At 41.2% G+C, this 22,581-nt stretch overlaps 2 protein-coding genes across 2 annotated transcripts; one reads left to right on the top strand and one right to left on the bottom strand.

Annotated features, from left to right (window-relative positions):
- Nucleotides 1-9,839: 9,839 nt before the first annotated feature.
- LOC311115379 (uncharacterized protein) lies at nt 9,840-11,598 on the top strand. Its single transcript, XM_084157300.1, has 2 exons — nt 9,840-10,036; nt 10,279-11,598. Exons 1-2 carry the CDS (start codon nt 9,856-9,858, stop codon nt 11,304-11,306), a joined length of 1,209 nt encoding a protein of 402 aa, XP_084013426.1. The 5' UTR covers nt 9,840-9,855; the 3' UTR covers nt 11,307-11,598.
- Nucleotides 11,599-11,738: 140 nt separating this feature from the next.
- Nucleotides 11,739-13,390, bottom strand: LOC311115390 (uncharacterized protein). Its single transcript, XM_084157301.1, has 3 exons — nt 13,261-13,390; nt 13,065-13,173; nt 11,739-12,825 (listed from the first exon to the last, which is right to left on the bottom strand). Exons 1-3 carry the CDS (start codon nt 13,333-13,335, stop codon nt 11,882-11,884), a joined length of 1,128 nt encoding a protein of 375 aa, XP_084013427.1. The 5' UTR covers nt 13,336-13,390; the 3' UTR covers nt 11,739-11,881.
- Nucleotides 13,391-22,581: the final 9,191 nt, after the last annotated feature.

Genomic DNA, 22,581 nt, shown 5'->3' with positions numbered 1-22,581 from the left:
TTAGATTGTTCTTCAAATACTCTGACAGAGAGAGAGTTCCCACCTCTCTGCTGGCCAATCAGAGTAGAGACTTGAGCGTGGTTTAGACTTACTCAGCCAATCCGTTGGCGCACTGGCTGTTCCCCGCCTCTTAGCGCCTCCCTGTTTCCAGGCATACATTTATCATAACAACCTGTCATAGTGAGAAGAGCCAGCTCCCTTAGACACCATTCCTACGTCCAAGGAAGGTTCACAGATCACAAAGAACCAGTATAGTCTAGTATTTGGAGACACAAATCCTTATCTCATTTTACCCCCTAAAACAGCTCTTCACATCAATCACAGCTTGCCAGGTGACACAACCTACATTAGCCCAGTCAAGAATGCATTCTTTCTAAGTTAGTCATCCCATCAATTATAAGAATAATAAATCTCTCACAATCCCCCTTTTCACACCCACTAGGGTGTGATTTAAAAAAAATAAGAAAACACAGGGTGTCATTCATTATAATACAATACAAACAAAAAGAATCACACTTTTATTAATAGGCCATAATGATACTAAAAAATTAAAACCCTCAGTCCATCTACACCCAACTTGCAAATTGTTACCAGTCACCAAGGAACTTCAAACCATGAAACACAGGATTAATAGAACACAAAACATAAGACTATTAAAACATAAAACACAAACAGAGAAGTATATTTTGGCCCCCTTTAGACACCCTCTAGTGTCACTCCACCAAGCCTGGTAGGTCATATCCTTCATTCCTTAGGTCGGAGTCCAGGATTGGGCCGTATCTCACCATCTGTTGGGAAACCACCTTCTCCATCTCCTTTCTCACCAAACCTCAGACACAGGAAATAAGACAACATCCACAAAGAACAAGTATACCCATAGAAGCTATAACTTCACCCAGAATAGTTACAACAATAGTTTTCCATTTACCAAATATGTTATCAAACCAACCGTTTATGGAGCTATCAATACCAGAGTTCTCAGCCAGTTCGTTCGTCAGCGTGGTTACTCCCTGAAGCTCTTTTGTCACGGACCCGTCCGGTGCTATATTGTTTGAGGATGAAAGTACAGCACATATATCCAAACAGAACACAAACTCTGCCCCGCTCAGCCAAAAGCATATCTAAAGCTATTCTATTCTGCCATGTCATTAAGCTAGTTGCCGCTGTCTGCTCAGCTAATCCCTTTATTGCATCACGAATGTGGTTTACAAATCTTTGCTGGTTATAGTAAATATAATTTATCCAATCTACGGTTTTATTAATTGTTGACCACCAAAAAAGACTTGATTCAAACTCAGCTACGATCTGATTCCTAGCTTTGAATTCTTCTGGTACCCCTCGAGGTACTCCTATCCCATCAAAGGATCCTTTCATCAAAGGATCCCGGGAGGAGGTCCTAATTAATAAAACAAATACTTGCTATCGTTGATAAGCATACATTTAATGATGTTCCTATCATTTGAACTATGTACTGTCTCTCACCTCTCCTCCCCCTCTCCTGCTCCTTCCTACATTATGGGGGAGGCACGGGAAACTTCCCTACAATCTCCCTTCTTAGGAAATAATGTCATTCGTACTTGCAACATATTTTCATAGACCTATCTAAAATACTACTAAAGCTATCTTATGCAACTTTTAATACACGTAAAAACTCTCTCTCTCTCCACCCATTCCCTATTGAATAAGTGAGTTTTTTCTATTTAACCCCAAAACACGCTACAAATAGTCCATTCAACATTACCAAACCAAATACTCCATCGTACCCATTCGATCAATACATCAGCAGTGGAATTTACACTCATAAATGCAGATTGTTACTCCATGCCTTGAAATGATAAATAGATTTCCACCAATAGCACCATTAATGATTTCTCATCTTACCCTCTGACACAAAATGAAGTTCCCTCACTGTACTACGTTAGCTCTACCGTGATAATTAGTTCAATTTAACCCTTTATTTGCTTTGTACTATATTATACATTACGTCTAAAACAACATTACTTATGGTCAGTTTATTCCACCATCACATGATCCAACAACGCCACAACCTTAAACTCATATGGGGCAGCAGGCAGCTTAGTGACCAATAGCGCCGCTCCAACAACCGAGAGGTCGCCGGTTCCAATCCCCAATCCCCAACTCCCAGTCTATCATGGCTCCAAAAGCCACACTTTCGCTGTCTCCAGCCCCTCCCCTCGCAACTCTACCTATTCCTTGTCCAGGGGGAACAGGCTTTGTGAGGAGCTGTTTCTCGTTTTAGCGCGTTTCCAATATTCTGCCGTTATTCAAAGTACTTTAATCTATTTATTTAAATCAAATGATTCCCACCTAATTAGTTAAAGTTGGTGCATGTTTATATTTCAACGATAAACCGAATTATTTCAGTCTAATTGTTTAACGAGTATTTTGCAGGGTCAAACATCAAACGTTAAATCAAATAATAAACCAAATAGCCTAAACCAAGCACCTAAAACCAGTATTATGCTATGTCAAACATCAAACATCAAATCAAATAATAAACCGAATTGCTTCGACACAACTATTCAAAAGCAGTATTATGCTATGTCAAACACCAAACATCAAATTTCAATCATATCAGCTCAAACGTTTCAGTTCAGTCACACAATTAATCACTTTAGCTTTATGTTCCCAATTGTTTTTAACGGGTTATATGGTTTAAGCAACCACAAACCCAACAGTTATCCCCAAATTATACAGTTTGAATAGTTCACATACGTTTTTTTTTTTTTTTTATCCCTAATTGGTTTTTCATCAAGGTACATTATCATTCACACCCTCATGCATACAGTAACACTCTAATTTAAAGTACCTCCTATGGATTTCTAACCATAGCTCGCACTGTTTTTTTTAAAGTACCTCCTATGGATGTTCTATCCATAGCTCGCACCGTTTTTTAAAGGTACCTCCTATGGTTGTCTAACCATAGCTCGCACCTCCCATGGGTTTTAACCATCACAACTATCAAACATTTGCATGGTATTTTATCAAATCGAATTAGTAATCTATAATCGTTATTTATAGAGTAATAGAGTTCACTTACATCAAACAGGTGCTTCACAAAATTAATTTGGATAAAGCCAATGTGCAAAACTTTAGTTATATTACAATAGGTGTTTGCTTACCTTTTTAGAAGCCCGGGCACTTTGTGAAACACACGGTTCGAAGACAGCGATTGTCCAATAGGCTGGATGAATTCCAGCGAAGTTCTGCTACCAGATCACGTCGGAGGTCACCAATTGTTAGAAATTGCGTAATTCAAATCTGGTATTGAAATAAGAATCAAGAGATCTTCAATCCAAGCTAAATTTATTATATGCAAAGTGTATGGATGATAAGTATGTTGGTTCGTATACGGGCTCACTGAAAAACCTCGCAGGGCAGACAGAGAACTAATCCATTGTTTTAGATTGTTCTTCAAATACTCTGACAGAGAGAGAGTTCCCACCTCTCTGCTGGCCAATCAGAGTAGAGACTTGAGCGTGGTTTAGACTTACTCAGCCAATCCGTTGGCGCACTGGCTGTTCCCCGCCTCTTAGCGCCTCCCTGTTTCCGGTTAAATCACGTATTTCCGGTTAAATCTCAGGATGGATGTAAACTTCCGGTTATCGTAGAATGCTGTGCTACCGTGTGCTAGCATTGAATGCTTGTCGTCAAAAACATCCGAAACGGTTAATTTTCGTCGTCGTTGTTGTTGTTTATCTTAATGTTTATGTTAATGTTTTTACTTGTAATACTTCGTCTTGACTTATAACACGATGACGTGTAAACGTACGAAAGTGTCCTTTCAAAAACGGGATGACAGCTCTTCCAGCCATCACTGCTGTGTGCCGCAATGTACAGTGTCTGCCAGATGCAATTCTTCTGTTCGTTTTTTTACTTTTCCCAAAGACAGTGAATTACATAAACGGTGGGTTTCGACGAGTCAACTTTCTTACAACAAACACACGAGTCTGCAGCCGACACTTTCTAAGTGAAGATGTGATAGAGCCTCCGACTCCAGCTGGGCGCAGACATCTGAAGAAGGGAGCTGTTCCAGTGCTGTTTCAATGGAACAATTTCAGTCTTCCAGCCCCACGGCCCGGAGTTTGGGAAAGGACTGAGCGTCCCAACACAGAAACCATGAATGATCCGTCTGTGGAATTGGACTGTCCTCCTGACCATGACTACTGCAACAGTACTGAACCTGCTGCGCTGGATATGTCCCTTGACCACAATGAAGAACTTAGTGTAGAGATAGCAAGGCTCTGAAATCAAATTGAGGAGATAACTATCAGCAGCAAGTTCTGCTTGGAGCGGTTTGCTGGATCTGATGATGACATAAGGTTTTTCACAAGGTAAATTAAAATGTCCAATGTGTTTAATATATAGGCCTATGTATTTGAGCTGTCAACAATGACTAGTATTATTATCTGTTTAAATGTTGCATGTGTGATGTGTGTTGTTGTAAGCTACTGGAAACCTTGAATTTCCCTCGGGATGAGTAAAGTATCTATCTAAAACTATCTAGATCTAGGCTATCTACTAACACATTCATTGTATTTTAAAATACTGAGAAGAGCAGTAAGCAAAAGGACTGACGTGTGCGTGGTCCAGTTTCTGACCTTAGTGCCAAATGTTCTAAGATGTTGTATAACTGTCAATAAGGATGCTAACATGCTTGCAATTTAATGTTGTGTATGGACACTTAACATATAGAAATGTAACACGTATGTCCCACAGGTTTGCAAGTCATGCCCACCTGATGGCCTTTTGGAAGCAGATAGAGCCAGCCACCTGCAAGATCATACGGGTGACAAGAGCACGAAGTGTAGCAAAGACTGATGAGGTCCCTCACACTGGCAATGCAACTGTGAATATATTTTACAGTTGTTCTTACAAAGCAAGATATATTGCATCATCTTATCATCTTGAAAGTTAAGCCAGTAACAATCTATTTGTGTAATGAGGTAATAATGGAATTCTTACTCTTTTCAGGTTCTTCAACCCATTGACAAATGTTTTCTCTTCATTAATTACTTGTCATTGGGTCTAATGCAGAAGGATCTGGCCCACAGATTCAAAATCCACCAGTCAACTGTAAGCCGCATCATAAATAGATGGGCTAACTTCCTGTATACTGTACTAGGGGCTGTGGGTATTTGGCTGGATGAGGAGACTGTCAAATCTCACATGCCAGAGGTTTTTCAGGGTTACTCTGACACACAAATTATTTTGGACTGTACCGAAATACGCTGCCAAACACCTAGTTCTCTTCTCCTCCAGAGTGAGGTGTTCTCGAACTATATATCACACTGTACATTTAAAATTAATTGGGATGGCCCCTCACGGCACAGTAACCTTTGCGTCGTCTCTCTATGAAGGTGCCATCAGCGATAAAGAGATTCTGAAGCAGTCTGGCATGGTGGCTATCTTAAACCCATCTATGGCCATAATGGTTGACAAGGGTTTCCTTGTAGAAGACTGTGTGCCCTGCAAGGTCCACATACCTACCTTTCTGTGTAAGAGAGCACAACTGTCTGAGCCAGAGGTCAGTTAGACACAATCTATTGCCAGACTGAGAGTCCACGTTGAGCGGCTCATTCGCAGGGTTAAGGAACATAAATTATTCAGTACAGTAATCCCTCTTTCATTGACGGGCAGCATCAATCAACTTTACACAGTTGCCTGTCTTTTGGTAAATTATCAAAATGGGCCCTTGGTTAAAGCCTGGGCAACCAATGGCTAATGTTGGCAGCACAATCCTAAAATGAACACTCATGGATGGCTATGGAACAAATAGGCTGTGATGAAATATGTTATGAAATTCATGTCTTTTTTTTTCAAAAATGTTTTTATTGAGCCACAGATTATCGTACAAACAGTAAATTAGTCAAGTCAGCGCTCAATTTTTTAGAACGGTAACAGTAAAGTTACAACTATTAATCTGTATACATACAATATTCGGTACAGAAAAACAGAATTAAAGCACACAGTGCGAAACCAAAGCATAAATAATAAAGAAATGAGGATAGAGAAGAAGAAAAAAGGTAAGAGTGCATACAAGAAAGTCTCAGTATTTGTATGTTATAATTTGATATGTTACAATTTGTATATGTGACAATTAAAGGGGAACTATGCAGCTTTTTTAGCTTAATTTACCTTAACTGAACAGCTTCGGAGTCATTGGAATGGTTATATAACTTTTTTCGAGTTGAATGGTGGTCGTGTCCCTTCCCCCTAGCGCCTGTGAGCGGAAAAAACACCCTTGCAACTTTCAGCCGGCGAGCCGCCGTCCACAGCGTCAGGAAGTATCGCGTGATATCAGGTCTCACGATGTAACAAATTGCTTCACAGCACTGCACACATACGCCCATTCAGGAACCGGCTAACAAGGTAGCGATGGAGTTTTTCACACTATCGTCATGGCTGAGCCGGCCAAAAAGAAGCAGAGTAAACATAGGAGCTGCCAAATATCTATATGTAGGGGTAGCGCTATAGAGAAAAAAGCGAAGAAATGACCAAAACTGCATAGCGCCCCTTTAATATTACAATGTTGTAAATAAGACAGTTGACAAAATAAATTTTAAAATGATTGTACAATAATTCATGTGTCTGTTCAGTTACTTTTCATAGAGAGGTATTTTGACATGTATGTGTTAAAGAAAAACAAATCACATCTCTCTTTCAGGGAGCTTAATACAGTGCTGTCTCTGCAAATGCACTGCACGAAAATGTCATCGTGGTCACAGACAACAAAATCACACCATTCCATGCCTGTGATGAGTAACCGTCCCTGGACTTGCCAATAATAACAATGGCTTTCCTTCAATTTGTGTAGGCCATGGTCAAATCTCAGGAACTTGCAGTCTATGTAGCTGGCTACATTTGGCCATTTCATTTCAACTAGACCAAATGATGGTCGCTCAAGTGGGTCATATACCAGCCCATCAGGCGATGCACCCAGCCAGCAAAACTTGTTCTTTCTACTTTTTACTGGTGTAAGCAACTTATCTACTGTCTCGTGTCACTTTAGTGCTTTCTGCATCACTTTCCTACTGTCTTGCACCACTTGGCTATACTGTCTCCCACCACTTACCTATTGTCTTGTGCCATTTACCTACCTTCAAACAGTATTGGCAGAGCAGTAGGTGAGTGGTGCAACATTGTAGCCTAGTACCAATAACAGTAGAGTGAAGGTTTTGCTCCTAATTCCTCTTGATAAGTAGAAACATCAAGTACAAAAGCAAGGAAGTTGGGCCATATGTTTATAAAGAAAGAAGTAAAGATGACAGGACAGTTTTGAGTAGAACATCAGCAGTTTGAATAATAGCTGAGTGGAATATTACTGTCATTGCAGTCATCAAGTCAGGAAAAAGTAGTAATCTCATTATTGTTTACATTTCAAACCAAACTCCAATTTGTTTACAACAGACCCAAAAACAAAGCATGGCAATTCCCACTCAGCTACCCTGGTCTGTATTAGGCTACCACTGTTCAGCTATCGTGAAAACCACTAAAGTTCTAAAGTGTTCTCTTAGCAATGGCAATCAAAGCTGTGGTAACATTAAACGAGTAAAACATGTGTTGAACGGAACCTTGAACAAGTTCAACAGAACTTTGAACGTGTCACTTAATCTAGTCCTACTTTCAGCTGGTGTGGTGGTTTTAGTTTCTTCATTGAGCGGTAGCAGTGGGCTCTCACAGAGATCTCATTTGTAGCCCTGTTTTTACCTGATACTTTCATAAAAGTACAAACACATGAAGTGAGAGGTATATACACATGATTAAACTTTATTTAAAGCATGATTAACCTGAAGCAGTACGGAGTCATGACTTAAAACACCAAAGCAAGGCTTCTAGCTCAGGCTAGCTAGCGTTAGCATATTACCTTCAAAGTTGCAAAGAAAAGAAGAAACGTAAAATGTGAAGCCTTTATCCAGTTTGCTACCTGGTGTCATACTGGATGTCCGGACGACCCTCCGTATATCATTAACATATACTTTAGGCAACTCCAGCAAACACCTTGTAAACTTCATCTCTGCCATCATAACGGTCTACTGTCACTGTCTAATGTTTTTTTTCCGGTAACCGGAAATGCCCAAGCATCCTTACGGCAATGCGGAAGTGATGCGTGCATAGACACATGGCCAATTATGGAAATTAGGTGAAGACATCATTTAGCGACTTTTAGGACAGCCAATAGCTACTTTCCTTACTGAGGAGTTGGCAACACTGCGGACAAGTGTAGTGTTTGTAACGCAAGATGGAGGAGAGCTGGTCTCTCGTTAGAGATCGCATTTATTTTGGGAGATTGCAAAATATGACCTTTTCATTCAAGACAGAATAAATATATTGTTTCAGGTGATAATAAAACATGTTTTGTTTAGATACTTTTTCCTCAACTTGTTTCTCTAACTTTATAGCAAGTCAAGCTAGCTTGCATTGCAAAGTAGCTAGCTAGCTTGCTAAAGGCTAGGCTAGGTTGAAGATACCACTGTAGCTAGCGACCTCCACCTAATAATTATAATCAAAATCAAACTCATTACCATCACAATTAACTTAAACGGGAGGCACCAGTCATATAATATAATTGGCTTAACAGCCAATGTGTATTATTTAACATTACTTTTAAAATAGTACTCACTAATAGGAATGGGTAATTGTTGCTAGCTATCCCATATCTCAAAAAGCCATCACCGAAAACCACATGTTTTCATCTTCTTCTGTGGTTTGGGAACTTCCTGTTCTTTGATGGACTCTGGCTGTATTGAAGACGACGGCAAGTTTGAACATTTTCAAAGTATGCGGCATCTGTCTCGCAATGGAGCCTTCAACCACAAGGGTGGGTTGCGATAGGCCCTTTTCACGATGACGTCATCTAACTTCCGCCTTTCCGCGTAGCAGGTTAACTTCACTTCCGTTCGCCCGTAACCTGAGACTTCTCAACGAAAATACAACTGTTGACCACTAACTAGCAAGCTAGCTACTTGAAGAAATTCCAAAAGGTACGTTTAAGTTAAATTAGTAAAGTTAAGAGTAATAATGTTTACGTATATGCAATGGTTTGTAACTTGCTAACGTTATTGTTAATTCATAATTGTTCACTGCCTTAGTTACTTAAAAGTGGGCTAACGTTAGCTAACAACAACTTAGTACCAGATACCGATAACGTTAAAAGGTAGCGTTACATTGCTGCCTGGCTGTAATGTAACAAGTTTACTTAGCTAGCTATCTAACCCTTTGTTAGGCAGTTAGTTTATTCATGAATGTATAGTAACTCACCTATTCAAATACTGTTGTGCATGATAGCTAGATAAATATTGATTCCTGGTCAAAGCTGAATGTTAATTTAGCTGTTTCTTTTCTCCCGGTGTCTGTATCGCAACAGTATCCCATCCAACACCGAAGCATGGCACAATCTTCGAGAAGATGCTATTGCAGTGTACCATTTTGTTCAAACAACAAACAGAAATTCCCGTATCTGAGTTTTCACGATTTCCCTGTTGATGGAGAAATACGTGCCCGTTGGGTGAGGGCGATCAGGAGAGATGAGGGACCAAGTTTTAAGATTCTTCGTGGGAGCACCTTTGTTTGCAGTCAGCACTTTCCCCCTGAGGATAGATACACATCGGCCAGTGGACGGATCCGTATTAAACAGGGATCAGTGCCGTCTAGATTCCACTGGAATGATTGGGGTAAGGATAGGTAGACAGCGTTAAACGTAATACTACTGTAATCCAATAATATATTACTTGTACAAAATGTTTAATAATTTAATCCTGATGCAATATAGCTGCTACATTTTGTCATTTTAGGGACTGAAAAGTGATTACCAAAATGTATCATGACAAGCATATGGTTAATTTCACACATATAGGAGGCGGCTCACAAGCTCGGGAGTCAGTTTACCAGCGAGCAAGAAAGCGTCTTGGTGTTGCTGTCCTGGATGATTCTGATCATGAGATGCCTGACAGCACAGAGGGTGCTTTGCCTGCAGTGACAAACGATCACGACTATGCCTGCCGTCCTTCTCCTGGTTAGTATTACAAATAAGAGTAACCATGTATCTGTTTGGCAAAAAAAGTAAAAGTATATGGCAGTTAAGTAAAAATACTATTTTATACTACGATTTGGAGTAACTGGTCTCTCTGTGAAAAGACTTGGCGTTTTAAACCTCATCCATCTTAGAAGCTTCTTCAGTTTTATTTATTGAAAATGGGATGGGATAGATGAGTAATAACTAACCTACCAACATGTATGCTTTTTCTTCCCCTTAAGGTAAACTGGACAGTGCTACTCAAAGAATTCGAGAGTTGGAGCTGCAAGTGTTGTCCCTAGAAATTGAGATCCAGCACCTGACAGTTAAGAAGCAGCATCCACTCCTTTTTAATTTTTGTGTCACAGATGAGGACTATCGCTACTACACACGATTCAGCTCAAAGGAGGTCTTCACTGTGTTTTGGGATTCTGTTTATCCCTCTGCTTCACGGCTTGTATACTGGTCTAAGGCACAGCAAACGGCACATGTGACACCTAGCCCTCACCGAAAACTTCCACTTATTGATGAACTATTTATGTTTCTGTGTCGTGTTGCAGCTGGGCTTCAGGAGAAAACCTTGTCTACCATCTTTGAGGTCAGCCTGTCCACAGTTAGCCGCATCATTTTAACATGGACTAGCTACCTTTACCAGGTTCTTGGCTCACTGCCGGTGTGGATGACAAGAGAGCAGGTGCAGGCCACAATGCCTGATAAGTTCAAGCTCTACTGCCCTCAGGTGAGAGTTATAGTAGACTGCACCGAGATCCGCTGTGAAACACCATCCTCCCTCTCACTACAGTCAGAAACCTTTTCGAGCTACAAAAATCACACCACCTTTAAAGGGCTGATTGGTGTAGCTCCATGTGGTGTTATCACATTTGTATCAAAGCTCTACACAGGCTCCATCTCCGACATGGAAATAACACGGAAATGTCAGATCTTGCATTTACTTCAGCCCGGAGATGAATTAATGGCGGACAAGGGTTTCCTGATCGAGAGGATGTTGTCAGAAGTGGGGGCAACACTCGTCATCCCTCCACTGAAAAAATCTCCTCAGCTCAGCAGGGAGGACACTCTTAAGACCCAGGCCATCGCCCGGCTGAGGATTTTAGTCGAGAGGGCCATACGGAGGGTGAAGGAGTACCATATCTGGGATGGGCTTGTTCCTCTTTCCACAGTGGGTTCAGTGAATCAGCTGTGGGCCATCTGCTGCCTCATGTCGAACTATCAGGGACCTCTTGACATTAAAGGAGACAAACCAGTCTGATGTTTTTGTCAACTGGAAGTTGTATATTTCCTGAGTAAGCTAGATGGGCTGTAAATAGAAGTACTTTTATATTACTGTATTGTATGTACAAAAAAATGTAAATATGAATTAACTTTGTTGGTAATTTAATTGATCTAATGTTATACTGTATGTTTTTGTTAAGGGTAATAACTTTTTCATAGCTATTAATGAACCTAATGTGATATATTGTAAAAATATCCAACTATTAACCATGTTATGTGCTTATGTGTCATGGCACTGATGGAACTATTAAATATATGTTTGCAAGCAACTGCTTCCAATCCTTTTTGATTTTGGTAAGAGCATTTACAACATCGCAATCCTTTTCAAAATTTGTATTTCAATACATAGATATACAGTATATAACACAATTAAGTTCATTTGCAGTTAAAGAAAAACATGTCAACATTTACATCACAATCCTTTTCAAAATGTGTGTTTCAGTACATAGGAGATATACAGTATATGACAAGTTAATTTGCAGTTAAAGAAAAAAATGTCAAAGGTTCACCTTCCACATTTACCTTAACACTATTTACACATAAAATTCTGCCTTATGTTTTATAACTTAAGAAGACATCCATGTAGATGTTATAATAGAAATGATCAAGCTTCTGTCGCATTGAGTGGATAATCTCCTCATCCCTAAAGATTCTCTCAACTGTGAAGTCAGTGCGGGTATCTGTAATGAAGTCACACCACTGAAGTCCGCTTAAGGCGAGTTGGCCTTGAACCTGATAGTAGTATTTGTGGCTCTTCTTAAGGCAGGCCTGGCCTTTAACTGTGATCAGGTGTTTAACTTGGGTAACATTTTCAACATCGCAACTCTTAACCTCAGCAAGACCAAATGGTGGTGCTTCTGTTGGGCAGAAGACTTTAGCATCCGGGCTGGCTGCAAGGTGAGGTGAATCAGGGTGGATGATGACCCCGCATTGTTTCAGAGAGACATCACAAAAATCAGAATATTGCCTCAGTATCTCAGGTTCCAGATCCAACCCTCTTCTCATAGCAGCTGTCTGAGGAGTTCCTCTCAGAATGCGGGTTGCCAAAGCCTTGGCAGACAACTCCCCACGAACATGGCATATTTCACGGAATCTGCTGGCTGTCAGTCGGGGTTTGCGTACCTGGCTCCACAGCTGGCATTCTGACTGCATTCTTGTTTCTGCTTCAATAGCAGCAGACATCTCCTCTGACACAATCAGGCTGTCCAAATGACATTGTTGTATGTAGTTGGGCTCAAAATCAATGGGAAATTTAAAGTTGTAACCTTCAATAGGCAACTGAGGAAACTCACTGGCACCAGGGTGTTTAATAATATCTCTACTTAATTCTAGAGGGCACTGGTAAGAAAGCACAGACCCAAATGGCACAGGGCCAAATTTAGAGTCCACCAAATTAAGGCCCTCAAGCCCGTGCAGCAATTTGCAAATCCCTGGTTGTGGACGGATGTCTTTCAGTTTCTCAGCACTGGCCATGACGTGAGGATCCGGAATAGGCCCTGGCATGAAAGTGAGATATGTCAAGTTTAGATTTCATTAAATGCCACCTTATCTTTTTCACTAAAAAAGACAACCACACTCATCCAGTCTCGTACATGCTTCTAATACAAATAAAAAAATATCCACTGAAAGTCTATATAAAAAGTAACAAATAATAATCACTTTTATGTTTGTATTATTTTAGAAATGCACTAAAGTCTTTGTGCTCTAGTACAGGCGGGGGCTCATTCAGACTCACCATCATAGGCTCGGTACAGTGTGCACTTCACACCAGCTCTGACACTTGTTTTTTTCTTAGCCGCTGGTTTACACACCGCCATATCATTGGTGGCCTCTGGTACAATTCCCTGTGATATAATAATGATGAACAATACATTGTCAAAAGTCAATACAAACTGCAAAGTTCTGCATCAGTGTAACAAATAATGTCTGACCTGTGTCCTAGGCCGGTGCCAGGTCTGCAGTGCGCTGGTGCATGACAGAGGCAATGGCACTGTCTTAAAGCCCATGGTAACATAGTGAGCACTTTGAAAAAGAAGTGCTACTATGTGATTACATAGTGCTTTCCCAGCAGAGCAGGAACATGACATGTGATTGAGTACCACAGGAACCTCTGCAGAGTCTAGTGTAACCTGTTCATAGAGACATAACAATTAGTGCTGTACTTAAAACATTTTTTCTGCGTTTCATTATAAACTACTGTACACAATTTTCAAAACCCAATTTCTTTTTTTAATTAAGAAAAATTGGCTGTTCTGAAACCTTTGACAAGTAGTGCCAACACTTATCGAAAATTTGAACATTTTGAGTTATCACATAATCTTTCCCAGTCTTTATTGCCGTCAACAACCCACATCGGTTTGTAAGAATTTCGTTGTGTATTAAGTTTAATGATACAAAATCAGAGCTCAGACTGAGAAACAAACTGATCCACAGTGGAACTTTGTGGAATCATTCTTATTAAATCTGCAACCGCAGCAAAACACAACAAAAAGAAAACTTATCTATCTTAACCTATCTTATCATAATGTTAGAGAACTGTTTATCTGAGAAACCTGAAGCCGATGAGCCTCCTCATTTTTCTTCATGGACCTGTAACATCGCCCTCTCACTGTCACCTCACCGTTAACTACACTTGAGACTGTTTCAATACAGTGATTGGGAGAAAGGGCGCAGCATTAGCCATTAATACATTACTGACTCTTATCTTACGGTCGATACAAACAGCAGTAATATTAAAAAGAGGCTGCAAAACAGAAACTCGTCAGCTCATAACCTTCGCTAGCATAGGGCTAATTTAAGCTAAATAAAGATAAACACGTACCTTCATAATCAAACAGGTAACCTTCAACGAAGAACTTGTAGCCTTTATCAAGCTTCGATCTTGAAGTAAGGGACCACTTGTCAGCAAGTCGTTCTACGTCGTTAAGTCGTATTGGTGGCAGATGTGAAAGGGACTGGGTGAACTCCATAATGATGTGCTACTAGCTAAGCGTTCCTAAGCGACACCGGATGTAAACATAACCTGCATCGCGGCAGAACGGAAGTTGTCTGACGTCACGTGAAAAGGGCCTATTCCACGCCATTGTGGACGTCCCCATTGAAATGACATCCGGCGCAATGTAATGGAGTGCTTATGGGTAATGTGAACGAGGCTTTATACAGTTGAAAGCAATATTTTTGTTGGTTATACCTTGGCTTGCTGTAGTTGCCTTTGCTTGCTAAACAAAGCCAATTCTGTAAACAAAGCATGATAATGGGAACGCGTTTGCAAAATTCCTGCATAATTGCCGACCATCCTTTAGTGACAATGCAAAAGAACATTGCATCGCAAATGTGCTAGCTAGCTAGCTATACACACAAAGTGTTTATGTCTGGCACGTACTAGCTGCAAGACGTATCGTCAAAAGATTATGCTAACTAACCCCAGTTACCTGTGGTATTGTGATGCCTGATCACGATGTGTTGTAGACCTGCACCTACTAGCTAGGCTTTATCACACACAGTGGTGGAAAAAGTACCCAATTTTCATACTTGTAAAGATACTTTAATAGAAAACGACTCAAGTAAAAGTGAAAGTCACCCAGTAAAATGCTACTTGAGTAAAATTCTTAAAGTATTTGGTTTAAAATATAATGAAGTATCAAAAGTAAATGTAATTGCTAAAGTATACTTAAGTATCAAAAGTAAAAGTATAAATCATTTCAAATGTCTTATATTAAGCAAACCAGACGGCACAATTTTCGTGTTTTTTAAATTTATTTATGGCTAGCCAGGGTCACACTCCAACACAAAGACATCATTTTAAAACGAAGTATTTGTGTTTAGTGAGTTTGCCAGATCAGAGGCAGTAGAGATGACCAGGGCTGTTCTCTTGATAAGTGTGTGAATTTGACCTTTTTCCTGTCCTGCTAAGCATTCAAAATGTAACAAGTACTTTTGGGTGTCAGGGAAAATGTATGGATTAAAAAGTACATTATTTTCTTTAGGAATGTAGTGAAGTAAAAGTTGTCAAAAATATAAATAGTAAAGTAAATTACAGATACCCCAAAAAACTACTTATGTAGTACTTTAAAATAATTTTACTTACAGTTTTTCTCGATTGTTTACACACATTTTCTGAAAGCATGCCTCATATTCTCAGAACTCTACACACAAATCAAAAAACACACACACAATGGGCAAATCCCCTCAATTCTACAGCAAAATGAAACTTTACATTCAAAACAATGTTATTTCTTATCAAAATGGTATTTTGTTTTCAAATGACACACACAAACCATCATATGAATAGACATTTATAAGAACCAGTTGAACACTGATGTGCTCAATGTAAAACACTATGATGAATGGAAAACACTTCTTCTCCATTCATCATAATGACTTAGGCCATTTTTTGGTTCAGTATTGCCATTACTACAGATAGTACATACATAAGTGTGTTGTAAAATATTTGAGAATATTGTTTTTATACTCAGAACACACGGTAACAAATATATTTTATTTTTCCCACAAAAACAATGTACACAGTGTACATCCCATTCCCAACCAACACAAAGTTGCACATACAGTGGTCTACATACAAAACAGAATAATTTAATGTATACAGTTACAGTAAAAAAAAAAAACCTGTGCTGCATCCTCTCTTCTGTTGCGGTCTGGCCACAGCACCTCATCCACATCACAAGCAATGTTTTCCCTGGCCAAGCAGCGGGGGAAATATCGCCTAGCATGGCGATTCCAGCCATGAAAAGCATCAGCTGCTGTATCTCCACATGCGTCTTCCATAGCTTGGAGAAGAGGTATACGCGTTTGTGGATTTCGGTCATACACTTTCCATCTCCAGGCAGAAAAAAATTCCTCTATAGGATTGAGGAATGGAGAATATGGAGGGAGATAAACAACTAAAAAGCGTGGGTGGGCAGTGAACCAGTTACGAACCAGAGCAGCCCTGTGGAAACTTACGTTGTCCCAAATGACAACGTACCTGAGCTGCTCTGGGCCATCTACCTGATCTGGTGGAATGAGTGTGTTGTGTAGGGTGTCCAGGAATGTGATCAGATGGGTGGTGTTGTAGGGGCCAAGGGTAGCATGGTGATGGATGACGCCGTGGTGGGTAATCGCTGCACACATTGGGATGTTCCCTCCGCGCTGGCCAGGGACTTGAACAATGGCACGCTGGCCGATGATATTCCTTCCCCTCTTTCATCTTTTTGTGAGGTTGAATCCAACCTCATCAATGAAGATGAACTGGTGCTCCACTGCAGCCACCTCTAGCTCAAGGACTCTCTGAAACACACATGACAATATCAGAAATAGACATGGAGTGGTCACTATTGTGAAGCACAATCATTATGATTACAATACTGAAATATGTATAATTTATACAGTGTTGAGAGTATGCATCAATTGTGGGATTGTATAGGACTCACTTGCGCATAGTTATATCGCAATTCTTTGACTCTTTCTGAATTGCGTTCAAATGGCACCCTGTAGACCTGCTTCATCCTGAGATTATTTCTGCGCAAGACACGGTCCAGTGTTGATAAGCTTACCCTATCAATATTTTGAAATATCTCATTGTTTTCTATTATTTTTCTTTGTTTTTGCCGTAATGTTATGGCTTTATTTTCTAGGACCATGTTCATGATTTCAGTTTCCTGTTCAGGAGACAGAACACGTTCCCGACCACCTTGTGTTGGTAATCTTTCAGTTCTGCCAAACAAATAGTAAAATGCTGTAAATACAAAGTAGAAATACATTTCCCAAATACTTGAAACATAGTTTATTTTTACAGTCCTACAGAACAGTCCACAGGCAATACTGTACTACTGTACTCATTGAGTACTGTATTGATATGCAGTACTGCAATTTTCTAGTGAGAGTAGATTTCTTACCTATTCTCATTTCGGAATGTCCGGATGATGGATGCTACAGTGTACCTGCTCAAATTTGGCTGTACTCTTTGCCCAGCCTCCCTCATTGTTAGACCATGGTTGACCACATGATCAACCAAAGTGGCTCGGATCTCATCAGATATTACGGTCCTTGGCCTTCCTCGTCCTCGTCCTCGTCCTTGTCCTCCCCGTCCTCCTCCTCTTACTCTCACTCTTCTGGCTCTGCCTCTGTTTCCAATGTTGGCATCCATTGCTCCAAAACAGAAGAGCTCACCTGTTGCCCTTTTATGCTAAAGCTCTGATTGCTAATTGTAAAATTGTGTGACGGGTGTTTGCCCATGTGATGAGTCAGTGTACAGATTTGAATGGCAGTGTGTTCATTGTGAAAACAAGAGATTTTCTACATGAAAATTGTGCCAAATGCAAAGATTTGTGTGTAGTGTTTTGAAAAAAGTGTGTTGTAGAACTGCAATTTGAGTGTAAAGCAGGAATTGTGCTTGTAGTTAAGCAGAATTGGTTCAGGGGATTGGTGCATGAGTTACATGTTGTGGTCATTGTGTCTCAAGTACCAGTATTTGTGTGTAAACAATTGAGAAAAACTGTAAGTACTTTACACCACTGACAAGAGTTAGTTATAAAACATATTTTGCTTTATGTTTATGTAGCTATTTGATTTTGTCCCCGACCACTTTGCACTTGGCTTCTAAGTACATCATCTATGAAGACTGTCTCCTGCAGTTATTTAATTCCTGTCCTGTATGCTCCCGCACCTGTAGCCTTGATAAAACCTCCATAGGCACCCTACTCATTGTGAAGCAGAGCTACCCTCACTGTGAACACAAAAAGCAATAGAAAAGTCAACCCTACATGCCAATACCAACCTCCCAGCTGGAAATGTGCATGTGTCAGCAGCCACAGCATTCAGTTCTGGATCCTTTACTCACTTACCAATATTCAACTTGGTGTTTATATGATCTACATTTCATTGGTTCCTGATGGCCTGCCTTTTTCCCGTTCCTTTCAGCGCTGCAGATGAAGACTATATGCAAACTGCTAAATCCCACCATCTATTGGCAGTGGAAGACTGACCAGAGGGCCCTCATTCAGCTGGCTTCAGAGCAAGCTTCTGCAATACTTGGTGGGGACATGAGAGCTGACACACCAGGTAGGCACCACATGTACAACACTACTATACACTCAATGGCCAGTTTATTAGGTACACCCTGTTCACGAAAATGTCACGTGGCCGTGGCTTGCTATATAAAGCAGGCAGACAGGCATCAAGGCATTCAGTTACTGTTTGATTGAAAGTTAGAATGGGCAAAACGAGTGACCTAAGCGACTTTTAGCATGGTATGATAGTCGTGCCAGGCGCACCGGTTCCAGTATCTCAGAAATGGGTGGCCTCCTGGGCTTTTCACGTAAGACAGACTAGGGTTTTCCGAGAATGGTACGACAAACAAAAAACATCCTGTCAGCGGCAGTCCTGTTGGTGAAAACAGCTTGTCGAAGAAGAATGGCAAGAATCGTGCAAGATAAAAGGTGGGCCACAAACAGGGAAAAAACGTTGCAGTACAGCAATGGTGTAGAACGGCATCTCGGAACGCTCAACTCATCGGTCCTTGTCACTTGGATGGGCTATTGCAGCAAACGACCACAGCGGGTTCCATTCCTATCAGCTAAAAACAAGAAGAAGCGGCTCCAGTGGGCATGCGATCACCAACACTGGACAGTTGAGGAGTGGAAAAACATTGCCTGGTCTGAAAAATCCTGGTTCCTGTTGAGTCATGTTGATGGCAGAATCAGGAGTTGGCATAAGCAGCATGAGTCCATGGCCCCATCCTGCCTGCTGTCAACGGTACAGGCTGGTGGCAGTGGTGTAATGGTGTGGGGAATGTTTTCCTGGCACACGTTAGGTCCCTTGATACCAATTGAGCAACCTTTGTACTTTTCCGACACCTTGAAGAATCCATGCCCCGAATAATTCAGGCTGTTGTGGAGGCAAAGGGGAGTCCGGCCTGGTACTAGATGGGTGTACCTAATAAACTGGCAATGCGTGTATATCACAAGGTCTTTATGATTTGCCCTTGTAGAGTAAACTGAGTGTTCCGCAGTATGGAGAAAAAGCACCACTGTCCGCTCCACGGCTGTTGTTATTGTTTTTGTTTTGTTGATGAAGTAGAGCTCGGGAGCGTCGCGCATCGTGTAAAATAAATGCCACAACATATACTGCTGTTCTATTGCGCATGCAATGATGTCAGAGGGAAAAAAAACTGTTGTTTGCTGTGACTTAGCCCTGCTACTCTGAGACACTATGAATATGGGCCTTGGGTGAGAAATGTCTCCAGATGTCTCCTTTGGCCTAACTCTCTACAGTCTGGGTGGCCAGTACACATGGCCGCTGGAACACTCTGGCTGCATCCCAAATGGCACCCTATTCCCTATATGGTGCACTACTTTTGTAGTGCACTATAAAGGAAAAAGGGTGCCATGTGGGATGCAGGCAGAGGGTTCCAGAGCTCCGAGTAAGGTGTAACTGGGTGTTGAAACAGCTGTGTCAGGAACAGGTGTAAGAGGTGGTGCAGTCCCCCTCCCCTGCTGTTTAATGACTGTGGTACAGTCCCTCCACACCCAGTCTCACCCCCCCCCCCCCCCCCCCCCCCCCCTCCCCCCCCCCTCCATGTGTCCTACCTTCTCAATGTGGTATCCAGATGTTCCATTCCACCTGTAAGCGAGGCTGGCTGCCTTTGTCGTAGTCTACGAGGACCTCTGATGAACACACACACATATATGCAAGCACACACACACACACACACACACACGTGCATACACATACACGCCCACTATCAACCACACATAACATAATCCTTCCATGCTTGTGGCCACAAATGTTCATTCCACCCAAAGCTTTGGCCTGAAAATGCATATTGGGCCAGCACTTACATACATACCACCTTCATGTTACCCAACTCCCACCTCTTCCCCCTCTCTCTCACTATAAAACTATACCATACTTGCCATCCTAGGGCTGGGTAACTGGAGAGTGTGGCCTTTTACGACAGTGCAGAGTGCATTGGGATGCACAGAGAGGTTGCGTCCCAAATGGCACCTTTATGGTGCACTACTTAAAGTATGGAATAGGGTGCCATTTATGGAATAGGGTGCCATTTGGGATACAGACACAAAGAGAGACAATCTTCTTCTTCACACATTCCTGTCAGAAAGCATATTGAGCTGATTAATGAGACTAACTACAATGGTTCTTTACGCATTCTACAAGAGCTGGACTGCTGCCAAGTCGCCCTTGTGGAAGCAAAGGTGTGTGTGTGTGTGTGTGTGTGGAGAGGGGGTGGGTAGGGAGGGTGGGTGGGGTGTTGGAATGTGTGTTGCGGGCATGTGCTTTGTGCATTTGCAAACATAATGTTCTCTAGTTGTGGGTGTCTCTGTGTATTACAGTGTCTACACCTGAGTGTGTGTGCACCTGTGAGGGAGTTGTTGTGTGTTTGAGAAATAAAAGGATTCTACAGGGACAACCTGGACTCAGGGGTAGACGTAACATAGTAAACGAAAATCCGGGAAATTAAATTAGTGTGATATGTTACATTTGGTATGGTATGTATTAATTTGTGGATGTCCATCATCCATTTCGTATGATATGTTACGAATTACAATTCATATGATATGTTATGAATTACATTTCATACAATATGTTATGAATTTACAATACGCATGATATGATACTAATTCCAATTTGTTTTTGTGGCTAACGTTAGCTAGGTGGCTAGGTGGCTAACGTTAGCTAGGCTAGGTGTTAGGTTAAAGGGTTAGGGTTAAGGTTAGGGTTAAGGATAAGGTCAGGATTAGGAGTTAGGTAAAAGGGTTAAGGTTAGGGTTAGGGAAAGGGTTAGCTAACATGCTAAGTAGTTGCAAAGTAGCCAAAAAGTAGTAAGTAGTTGCTAATTAGCTCAAATGTTGTCTGTGATAAGATTTGAATACGCAACCTTTAGGTTGCTAGACGTTCGCGTTATACGCCTACCCATCCACCCGACCAACCACCTTCCTTTTGTTTTTGCCTTAAGTAACCTTCTGTTTTATGTAAGATATCATACTAATTTGAGAGTCCCAGTTTATGGTTTAGTATGTTACGTCTAGTCTATGAGACCAGCCTGTGACAGGGAACAGTCATGCAGTGTACAAAGAGCAAGACCCGGCACACAACTCACTTCTACACAACTCTGAATAACCCCCAGTCTCACAAATGACTCTAAACAACACAACAACATGTTTTCCATTGCAAACTGGTTTGAAACTTTAAATGCAGCGAATTAAATGTCGTGTGGCGGTTTATCCTACTTTAAAGAGACACAACTAACACGCTCGTCCAAACTTCCCGTCCCAAAAACTTTCTCTCGCTTTTAGTTTGAGATGTTGTGTTTTTGCCTGACAGTCTCCACAGTGGGAAACTAGCCTATTGGGTCTGGCTAGCAGCTATCTCCTCTATCTGCCTTTCTCTTCAGAGAATGGTTAAAAAGAAGCCATCTTTCATCTACACTGCATCATCACACCATCTGCATTATTAATGGCTTGATTACTGTAATCAAAAATTCTTATTTATTTGAGGAAAGAGAGGCGAGGCTTGGGCTTTTTCTTTCTCCAGACACAAAACCTTTGGTCTCCTCTGCTTGAATTTTTCAGAGGAGAGATGCTGCAATGCCCTCCCCGAGTTAGGAGTTAGTTAGAGGTGCATAAACATGTACATACTTAAGTGTACACATACAGACACTTTTTCTGTTTCACTCTTTCTCTTTCATACTCACACACAAGCATACACACTCACACATGCATGCACACACACGCGCGCGCACACACACACACACACACACACCAACTCCACAGATAGAATGCAGTGTATTGTGTCCCTGCATTAGCAGCAGTATCACTCTACTTCTCACATGATTCCTATAGTATGGTGTCAGCTCGGACTCAGCGCAACATCTTTCAATATCAGCAGGACTTGTTCCCATCTCAGCTGAGACTGAGGCTGTCCTAATATGGATGCCGTACCATAGAGGTTCCTTCGGGTTCAGTCTGCCACTCTGAGTTGAAACAAGTCAAATTACCACATTTACCACCTTACAAAAAATAAACAATATTATAGACAGGTTAGATGACAACGTCACAAAAACTATGCTCGCACATCAAAGGGGCTGTGTGTTGTAGTGGTTCTGGATGGCCAGATATCTAGCAACAATGACAAGAAACTGCCATGTGGTGAATCCTAAGTGGCTCGTTTGATCTTGATCTTGATACCATGTCTTGTTTTGAGGCGTTTAGACTGATGTCACGTCTATGCTCAAA

This window comes from Coregonus lavaretus (genome assembly GCF_964263955.1).
Source record: "Coregonus lavaretus genome assembly, chromosome: 3".
NCBI classification, from domain to species: domain Eukaryota; kingdom Metazoa; phylum Chordata; class Actinopteri; order Salmoniformes; family Salmonidae; genus Coregonus; species Coregonus lavaretus.
Note: the sequence above shows the minus strand (reverse complement) of the source record. Positions and strands in the feature narration are given on the sequence as shown.

Coding starts and splice junctions, on each gene's coding strand:
- LOC311115379 (XM_084157300.1), top strand. CDS start 9,856: ATGGTTAATTTCACACATATAGGAGGCGGCTCACAAGCTCGGGAGTCA. Junction 10,037..10,278: donor TGCCTGCCGTCCTTCTCCTG/GTTAGTATTACA, acceptor CTTCCCCTTAAG/GTAAACTGGACAGTGCTACT.
- LOC311115390 (XM_084157301.1), bottom strand. CDS start 13,335: ATGGGCTTTAAGACAGTGCCATTGCCTCTGTCATGCACCAGCGCACTG. Junction 13,174..13,260: donor GGCACCGGCCTAGGACACAG/GTCAGACATTAT, acceptor ATTATATCACAG/GGAATTGTACCAGAGGCCAC. Junction 12,826..13,064: donor ACTGTACCGAGCCTATGATG/GTGAGTCTGAAT, acceptor CTTTCATGCCAG/GGCCTATTCCGGATCCTCAC.